The sequence below is a fragment of the Xyrauchen texanus genome, chromosome 7, assembly GCF_025860055.1.
Source record: "Xyrauchen texanus isolate HMW12.3.18 chromosome 7, RBS_HiC_50CHRs, whole genome shotgun sequence".
Lineage (NCBI taxonomy): Eukaryota > Metazoa > Chordata > Actinopteri > Cypriniformes > Catostomidae > Xyrauchen > Xyrauchen texanus.
This window is the reverse complement of record NC_068282.1, coordinates 29509145-29519502: the sequence shown is the minus strand read 5'-3', so window position 1 is coordinate 29519502 and position 10358 is coordinate 29509145. Positions and strand designations below refer to the sequence as shown.

The window sequence follows — 10358 nt, the reverse complement described above, 5'->3', positions numbered from 1 at the left end:
TTGCAGCAGGTGCCAGTAGCTACTCCTAAAAACGACTATTATATCAAGATAATTTCACAAGGCCAGCTTGTGTAAAGTGAAGATTTAATTGTCAGCATGCATCTAATTTAAGAATAAACAGTGAAAAGGAAATTTTACAATCATAAATAGTATAGGGAGTAACAAATTTAAGCCACAGTCATCAGCATTTAAATATATTACTCTTCAATTTAATGTCATTTACAGCAGTGCCAAAACATTGTTACTACAAACTTGTTCAGATACTAAGACTTTTCAGGCAGCACTGCAAGAAATACAATAAAAAGGGGCCTACACTTCATGTGGAACACTAGCTTAACACTGATAAATATGGATCATTATGCACTGAAATATGAACCAAATCTCAGTCCTTTTACGTAGCAAGTTCATCTGAACCACATAGATGTGATAGATGGCTTGTATTTAAGAATATAGAACAAGAAACTAGAAAGAGTCTTTCCATCTTTTCTCTTTTTCTGGGACAATTCCATAGTCCTCATTTCCATTGATAAGGGTCACTATTTTCGGACTCATCTTCCTCTGCTTCATCAGATCTTTCTTGATCTTGCGAATCAGAACTTTTGTCTTTGGCATCAGCTGCAAACGGGTCTTCTCCCTGTAAAAAAACAAAACAAAATAAAACAGATATAATTTAAGAGGACCTATTTTTTTTTTAATTTTTCATTTACCTTCATGTATTTCTCATAGCACACCTTCATATTATCATTATTTATTATGGCTTTGGCTGTGATCACACTGTCTCTTTTTAACTGCTCTTTGTAGGCCTTTGAAGGAAGCACAAGACACAATAAACAAACCAACAAGCCTCCATATTAAAAAGGAGGTTCAGGATATGTTGAAGACTGAGGAAAGATAGACTTCACCTCTTTGCTCTTGAGGTGAGTGAAAGAATGTAGATGCTGCTGTACAGAGGTGAAAACTGAAGGAATGTGAGTGTCACATGCAACACAGTAAAACACCTCCATTCTCCTCATGTATTCATCATCTGTCACCTCTGCTAATACAAAAACCATAAAATACACTGCAAACTTTAAACAATCAAACAGCATTATTGCCAATATATGAACATATGGATTTATTTTTATCACAGTAATCAAATGTATAATTTGGTTGACACGTGGAGTCATACCTTCCATTATTTTTGCCCACTCATCTTTGCTGCGTCCACAAGAAGACTTTAGTTTGTGTAGAGTAGAGACAGTTTTATGAAACTTGTGAACCATGCAATCCTGTGCAATAATAGAATGGAATAAAATGTAAATCAACAAATATAATACAAATCCATAACAAAAAGTAAAACAATGAAACAACAGCCCTTACATGCAAAAAACTGATGACCTTGTCATCAAATCTGGCTTGCTGTCGTATATAGTCAAGAGTCTCTCTATGATATGTGCTTCCAAGGTGATTCTCAATGTCTTTGTCTTCAAACGTGTGGAATTTACACAAAGCACATGTAAAAGCCCACCTAAAGAGAAACATATGCTGCTCAGAATGATATTCAGCATTTTGAATTTATATTTTGAAGCAGTTCATTCAAATTACACAGCTTCTCACAAACTGAAAGCATTGGATGACATGGAACAAAATTAAGAGCTGCCTCAAAACAATGTTACCAACATTTACCATGGCTGTGAATCGATGAAAAATTTTGAATTAATTATACGAGGAGCTGATTAATTAATCGAACTAATTGCAAAAAACAATATTTAGGAGAAAGGTCCCCCAAATAAAGAATTCAGTACATAATTAAAAAAAATAATAAGTGTATATTACACTGCCTGGCCAAAAACTTTGCATACTCTATTTAGTTGGACCGCCTTTAGCTTTGATTACGGCGCACACTCGTCATGGCATAGTTTCACCAAACTTATACAATGTCACAACATTTATTTCCATCCAGAGTTACATAAATTACAAGATCTTGTATTGATGATGGGAGTCAAACCACTCCATAAAGTCTTCTCCAGCACATCCCAAAGACTTTCAATGGGGTTAAGGTCAGGACTCTGTGGTGGCCAATTCATGTGTGAAAATGATTCCTCATGCTCCCTGAACCACTCTTTCACAATCTGAGCCTGATGAATCTAGTCATTGTTGTCCTGTAATATGCCTGTGCCGTCAGGAAAGAAAAAAAATCCATTAATGGGATAACCTGGTCATTCAGTACATTCGGGTATTCAGCTGAATTCATTTTATTGCAGCATAACATTGCTGAGCCTAGACCTGAGCAACTGAAGGAACCCTAGATCATAAAACTGCCTCCAGAGACGTGTACAGTGGACACTATGCATGAGGGTTGCATCGCTTCATGTGCTTTCCTTCTTACCCTGACGCGCCCATTGCTTTGGAATAGGCTAAATCTAGACTCCGACCACATGACCTTTTTCCATTGCTTCACACTCCAATCTTTATGCTCCCTATGAAATTGAAGTTGTTTTTTCCGATTAGCCTCACTAACAAGTGGCTTTCTTGTGGCCATGCAGCTGTTAAGTCCCAATCCTGCAAGTTTTCATTGCTCTTACTTTCACTATTAAATAAAGCAGTGAGTTCTACTGTCGATTTTTTACAATGTGACTTCAAGTGCTTTAGTGATCTCCGATCATTCAAGATTTCTTCCACGAAGCTGACAGTTCACCACTATCCTTCCAGGTTTTAATAATGCATTGGACAGTTCTTAACTCAGTTCCAGTGATTTCAGCAACCCCCTTTATTTTCTTTGCTTAATGGAGGCCAATAATTTGCCCCTTTAGAAACACTAACATCATTTTCACGACCACGGGATACGTCTTACGACATGGTTGTTTAAGAAATGAGAAGCTAAACACTGCATCAGTCAAGAATTGTTGCCAGCTGAAACATTAATCACTGCAATAATTATCCAATCATATGCGCTTAAGTATCTGCTTATTTAAATACAAATGGTGACTTATTTTGGCCAGGCAGAGTACAAATTATAATTCAAATCATTCAAATACATAATAAATATACATATACTGTGGCAACAGACAAGTTAAGCATTTCTACAAACAAAAAGTGGGTTTATATCTATATCACTGAACATAACCACATTATTAGCCTGCTTCCATCTGAGCTATTTTAACAGTTGGTCCATTTACTCATGCGTTACAGGCACGCTTTCTGAGTGTCTCACTTTGGTTGCATTGCATTTCACTAGTTTTCAGCATCTCTAGTCATACACGCCATTTATAGAATGCAGTGTCAAGTTAAATGTTGTTTGAACCTTCAATATATCTCGATATACCTGTATTCTGTTGTATTCGGTCCAGCTGTCACTGAGTGAAAAAGAACTGTGTGGAAGGCTAAGCAGGGTATTGCCTGCTCTTGTTGGTTTGAAGAGGCACATTGCCTGTATAGCTGACTGTCCCCTTCTGCCACATCAAAGTGGTACATCAAGCTTGAATTGCTCCGATTTTAGGAAAATTCCTTATTGTGGAATTTACGTATGGATCGGGGGCATGATTACTTGCATACAAAAAATGTAATGCATTATCTTCCATGTAATTAATCGCACTAAATTAACTCGTTAAATCAACTGCCCTAATATTTACATTTCACTTAATTTTAAAAACACTGAGAACATATACCGAATCATGCAAAGGCAAAGAGATCATAACGAATCCAGATTCCAGTTAAAGATCAGAGTAGTGAGGGCCACTCAAGAGTTCACCTATGTTTACGTCCATATTTTTCATGATTCTTCTCCCGTCGTCTTCTCCGTTTCTCTCTGGCACGAACTTTCTTACCATCCACTGCACTCAAACATTAAACAATAAACAAAGTAAAATTATGGTTTTAGGTATTTTATTTTTTTGCCCAACAATAAAGCCTCTACATACCATGCTTTCCATCTGTTTTTTTGTTATCAGGACAAATGCAACCATCCTGTGGAAAATAAAAATGGTTATCATCATGATAGCCAACATTACCTGTAGTGTCACAGGACTGATCCTATGTGTAATGAGTTTGAGGGTAGATTCCTACCTTTGAAATGTTTAATCCTAAAAAGTGAAAAAAAGATAAGAACAAATCAATAATTTAAAAAAACAAGCAACATAAGGTATCATGTTCAAAAAGTACACTACTCATTAAATGTTTCACACATAAAATGCCACAACTTGTGTAAACCAAATATTGTTAATTTATTTAAACCACAAGTGGTCCACAGTACCTACCCACACTGCTGCTTATGCTGCAAGCTGCGCTGACCATCCTCTTTCTTTTAACCAACTTGCATGGAGGCACTGGTTCCATCATCTTCCGCTTGGTCCCTCGAAACACTAGAGCAGCTGAGTTTGTGTAGTATCCATCTATACAAATAGAGGGATTCTGACTGGAGCACTACAGAGAAGAGACATAGACCAAACCATACAAAGACCTTTTACTAATTTATCTGATTAAAGCTAAAGTTACTGTAAAAAAAAAAAATATATTGTTTTGTTTGAATAGTCTGACATGTCAACTTCTGTTTCAACCAATGGCAAGAGTTCGGGGTGAGACTAATTGTTTGTCCAAATAATGCAGAGAAAGGGTGGGGCAGAAGGGCCATAATAGTGTCTGGTAAACTTGTTTGAAAATCATGTTGGCTTGCAGCCAGTGAGAGATTTTGGAAATGGATCAGAATTTGGCCCGCTACTGGAGAAGGATATAGCTGCAGGCAGAGCTCCAAAAAGGGGTGAGAGATCCAAAATACCAGCAAAGATATAAGGAGCCCTTAACCTAACCCTTTCCCTAAACTTTAGAGTGTGAAAGGGGACCCCCCCCCCTCCTTTTAGAATTGGTGCAACCCCCTTTTGGAGTACCAACACCCTTTTTTGGATTAACCCTGCCCTCTTTTGGAGATTCCACCCCCACATGGAGATCTCCAACTTCAGCTATACCTACTTGCGCTACTGAGAAACGATATGAAATTCATATATTGAATATATATATATATCATCTCCACAAGTGGATTCTCTTTTTAGTTGCCACCATCATCATCAGCTGGCAGACTTCAACATGAGTATAGAAAACTCCACATTTCCAAAGATGAAGTATCACGCAAAAGAATGATGCGTTTGCTATAGGACTGGTGTCAGGTTAGATACTTTGCCCATGTATTCGTTCTCGTTTAAATGTCCCGATATCTGGCATTGTGTAGCCGAACCTAGTTTGAGTGCAAAGATATGTGCGAGCCAAGCACAATCTCCTAGTAGGACCTCTGTAGCAGTGGGAAGTTACAGTGAACTGGTTAGTTCTGATGTTTCATTGAACTATGAAAAATTATGAATAGGCTTTCCAGCACCACTTGAGCGAGGATATAGGAGAAAGTGCTTAATGCATTTCCGCATCTGTGCCTGTACTGTGTGTGCTCAGTTCGCACATGCGCATTTACCAAACAAAAAGGAGCGCAATAATTTTTATTAAATAAAAATCGTATTTGTAACACCAACAGAATAAAAACTATTATTGGTTTACTAAAAATAAAAAAATTCCTTGAATCAAAAATCACAACAGGAAATTATAATTAGCAGTTCTATATGTGCTTTGCATTAACACTGAATAGATGCCATTGCGCTCTTCGCAGAATCTTTAAATAAAATACAATATACAAAGGCAGTGAAAGTAACAGAAGCTCTTCACGAGTATTAGACTATTTTGTATAAAAATGTTACATCACTGTTCCATTACAAGTGGTCTTAGTCATAGAAATAACCTTAACAAAGTTTGATTAAAACTTACATAATATTAAACATACAATATAAAGATGACGCAATAGTGGCAATCATCTGGCCAATTTTCTTAATAACAAATATGCAGCCTGTGACCCTTTTCAAGATGTTGCACAGATTTTAAAATCAAATTTAAGACATTTTAAGACCTTTCTTAAGTCCATACCATATTTAAATGGTTTTATGTACCATTATCTCAACACATGCGAATTAGAGGTCGAACGATATTGGATTTTGCTGATACAACAATGCATTGGAAGATGATAACTGATAAATCGATAGTTTTTTAAATGTTTATATTAAATGTGTAAAACTTATTTTAGAATTTTTATTACTGTGATGGGCACAGATACAGGGGCAACAAGAAACCATATTTCCAATAACCAGGGGGAAAAAATTAAGATTTGGTGCATAACGCACGACTTATAACTATACTCAAGCCGAAAATACACATTCAAGACCTCTTTGAATGATAATTAAGACTTTTGTTATAACATTTAAGATATAAGACTTATGGCCTTAAATTTAGAAATCTTTTTTTTTTTTGCATTAGGACCCCAGTAAAAAAATAAAAAGTTGACACCGCTGTCTAAGAGCTTTCAAGCTACATCCACTAAACTCAGCACAGACCTTCAGAAAATTCTGGAATAATTTGCGGTGTCTTTTCTAACTGATCCAAAATCAATAAAAATCCCACAGACCTACATTGACGGAATGTTTAAATGGGCCAACGGAATGCTCGTTAGTTTAAACTCCACCTTTCAAAAATTCTAATGAATCGATCTATATACTTCTCACACTTCACTTAACCTCAGGTTATTGCCTTTTTAAATCCCACTTTATACGCCTGGGTAAAGCAACGTTTCACACTAGTAATTTTAAAAGGGTGTTAGCACTGCTTTGTGGTTATACCACAGGGTTATGAAACCCTGCTCATAATGCCTCAGTGCTTACCTCATTATTTATGCAATTTATAGCAGCCTTTCCATTCTGTCTAAAGGAAACCACTAAAAACAGTTGAACAGTGATGGCAAATGGAGTGATGGAGACTGTTTTCGTGGTTTGCAAAATGTCCACATTGGAGCACCTTCATTGACTAGTTGTGTGTCCATCACAAGCTGTATTCATCCAATCATTGTTATTCACACCACAAATATGCAAACAAGAATGTTCACACAGTGTTTACAAATGTACACTGTGAAACCTTGGAACATGCAACCCATGAATTAGTTATTTACTTAGATCTATCTACATATCTATCTAGTTTGCTTGTCTTACTGTTATGTCTGTATAACCATTAAACTTAAAGGTTTTTGTACTAGTTTAAACTTGTTAACTTTCAGACAAGTCTTTGTCAAGCCAACATAATAGTTTGTCTTGATAAACTTTCAGACAAGTCTTTGTCAAGCCAACATAATAGTTTGTCTTGATAAACTTTCTAGTTATTTTTGCAATTATGCTTTTTTCAGCTAGTGGCTCAGAAATTACAAACTTCAGCTTTACAGTTTAGGGAAAATTCAAATAAAACTTTTCACTCTAAAAGAGAGTACATTTACATGTGCAGTAATAATGAAGCTAAAGCAGGTTTTTGCGTAGTCTAGCTAGTCTACATCTGTCTGTCCTAACTCAAATAAAAAAAAAAAATAAAATGCTTGAAGGCAGGACGTCAGCTGATTAAGTGATAAAAACATGTTGCGGGTCACCTCTGTCTTTTAGAGCATGAGCGGTGTATAACACAACACTTGGTCAGTTGTGGTCTGATTAATGTGTATACACGCTGAATGAGGTTTATTCTAGGTTTGTTTGTCCAATTTTGCAACACATTTTTTTTATAAAAATATTGTTTTAGTCAATCTGAAATCAAACATTTAAACTTCTAAAAAAAAACATGTGAATTTACTAATTTCTACTCAATGTCACAACAGTGTGAGTGAACTAGACACCAGACTTACTCCTACACCTTGTCCACTAGCCTCGGGTACAACAGCACCTCGTCCACAGTAGTTTCTTTGCATGTATGGCTGCATGTCTCTGCCCCGTGAGCCAATCGCAGCTGGCCTTGAATGGTTGGGAGAGTAAAGGCTAGAGGAATCGGATGTAGAGTATTGAATCTCTATGCTGCTGTCTGAAAATGGAGATCTAGACCTCTGGGAAGACATGAGGTAGGGCTTGTCCCAGTCAGTCATGACATCTGAAGACCAGGTGGATAAATAGGTGTCACTGCATCCTCTGTAGGAATTATCATAAATTCTCTCTGCAACTTCAGTGCTCAAGGACCCAAGTTTAAAAGATTCATAGGCTCCATATCTGAGGCAAAACAAATAAATATCAGTATCTTAAAACCAAAGATCTCCAACTGTATCTACACACTGAGAAAAGGGGAGTTGTCATCATTTCTATTGCCTTCTAAGTAGAGCATTAAAACAAGTCCAGGCAATTCTTACCTGTCAGTTCCATTGGTCTCAACAGACTCAGAGGACAGAAACGATCCAAATAATGGCTGACTGTAGCATTTCCCTGGACAGTTGGAGATGTAAAAGTGACTTTGAGTGTGCTGAGAATTTACCTCATTCAAAAACAATCTGAATACAAAACAGCACAACATAAGAGCAACATGAGAGAGTGAGAAAATTTTAAAGCCAAGTCATACCTGAATTTTCAGCTGATGATGGGAACATTTCATCTTTATCTTAAATCTTTCAACACAGGATGCATAACGTCATTATTTAAATTATTACAAACAAAGACAATGACATGTTAGCTGACTACTATGGTAAAATAAAGCGAGAATAACCCAAAAATTTGGGTTAACCCAAAAATAAGTTTATGGTTTAAAATAAAATAGCAAATAATAATACAAAACTGCACAATTTAAACAAACACTTATTTTACACAATATTAACTAAATATCTCAAAATAGTCAAACACATAGACAATTAATCAGACTGGTTAATATATCAGTCTATCACTAGTTGTTTTGCCAAAATGCATTTACAGTATCTTGCCAAAGTATTCAGAACCTGATTATACTGGAATTACAAAAAACTAAATATTGTTCCCTGTGATATTTTTATCCAAAAGCACTGGAAATACGTTATAGGTTAACAAATACAATACTGCTCTTTGCCTTAACATCCACAAGGAAAATCAAGCTTGCTGTAATCCATGATTTTTGCACCATCCATTCCTCTATTTCAACATCATGCCATGTACTTGCATAATGAAGAACAGCCTAACTGCGTGACAGTGTTTTGTGGTGTGGAAAGAAGATTGTGCATCTTGGCAAACTCCGGACATTACAATTTTTTTTTGGTAAAGGCTTTTGCACAGCTTTCCCAAAAAGGATCAGTCTTATGCAGAGTTATTGATACAAGTCCACAGAAACACAGCTTAAAAGTGAACACTGGCCTCTCAAAGTGCCCTTCAAGTTTGCAAAACCAATTGGAGAGGCACGATCTTTTGTTAGCAGTATCTGTGTGGTAATTGAACCAACAGTACCAATTGGGACTTCCAAACACTCTTCCTAATTTAATGCATGTTTTACTTTGCCACCAGTTTTTTGGATTGCCCATTATGGTTATTTGTACTACTGTTCTTCTGACTTTAATCCTGATTAAAATATCCTATGGCGTGATTTGTGAGATAATTGACGGGTAAAGGACAGTTTTGAGGGGTTTGTCTTTCATGCGCAAAACTTCAAACTTCATGGACTGAACACTTAAACAAAAAATATCTAATTTAATTAAGTTTAGATATTTGAAATAAAGTGTTGCATTAGTTCAAGTTCTCAATTTTGCAATAAACTGTAAACATGGCTGAACTGGACACGATTTAAAAAGTATATTTTTTGTTGCAACATGACAACATAAGAAAATATTTTTAAAAATGCTATTTAATTTTTTTATACAGAGATCGCATCACTTACCACATAAACGCGTGAGAATCAATCAACCCTGCCGCGTTAAATTAAAGCAGGTGTCACTGAAATCATTTCCCGCTAGAAACAAACAATGTGTTCTAGTAATTCACGTTACTACCTACTTGCAATGAAATTCATAGATCTTTTCCTCTAGAGGGCGCTGCCGCTCAAAAATTCGAATCATCATTTGAGTCGCTTTTAAATAACTAGGCGTTTTCTTTTTTTTTTTTACATTTGTAAACTAAAACGTGTAATCGTTTAAATATTTTTAATTCAATGATTTTAACTGACATACAAAATAAAATCTGCCAAGAGCAATCTCAATAAAAATTATTTGAAAAAAAATATATATATATATATATATATATATATTATAGGACTATTATATTTTCAGGTAAACACATACGACTGTGAATGGTCAATCCTAGTAACAGATACTATGTGTTGACGCCGCATCTATATTGCTTCAGAAATTCTTGCGAATTGACTCTTTATCAGCTCATTCGTTTTCTGTATTAATAGTCCGTGCAGGTTATGAAGGTTAAAAAAAAGCAATCTTCAGGGCAACATTTAACAGTTCAAAAAAGTATAATCTACTATAATTTATCCAAACTCTCTCTGTGTGTTAATCATATTGGATTTTTATTTTAATGAGTTGACATTTATTT

The 10358-nt window shown here is 35.8% G+C and overlaps 1 protein-coding gene across 1 annotated transcript; it reads right to left on the bottom strand.

The window, feature by feature from the left end:
- Positions 1-514: 514 nt before the first annotated feature.
- Positions 515-8449, bottom strand: znf326 (zinc finger protein 326). The gene is made up of 11 exons (XM_052129626.1): positions 8422-8449; positions 8216-8288; positions 7724-8078; positions 4213-4401; positions 3900-3945; positions 3731-3812; positions 1360-1507; positions 1169-1268; positions 903-1033; positions 708-803; positions 515-634 (listed from the first exon to the last, which is right to left on the bottom strand). The coding sequence occupies exons 1-11, from the start codon at positions 8447-8449 to the stop codon at positions 515-517; spliced, it is 1368 nt and encodes a 455-aa protein (XP_051985586.1).
- Between the last annotated feature and the right edge of the window lie 1909 nt (positions 8450-10358).

What these genes read in the sequence shown, in the direction of transcription:
- znf326 (XM_052129626.1), bottom strand. Translation starts at nt 8,449, where the DNA reads ATGTTCCCATCATCAGCTGAAAATTCAG. An exon ending in AAATATGGACGTAAACATAG is followed by an intron (nt 1,508 to 3,730) that starts GTGAACTCTTGA and finishes GTTTCTCTTTAG; the next exon opens with GTGGGCTTTTACATGTGCTT. An exon ending in AGGTCATCAGTTTTTTGCAT is followed by an intron (nt 1,269 to 1,359) that starts GTAAGGGCTGTT and finishes ATTATTGCACAG; the next exon opens with GATTGCATGGTTCACAAGTT.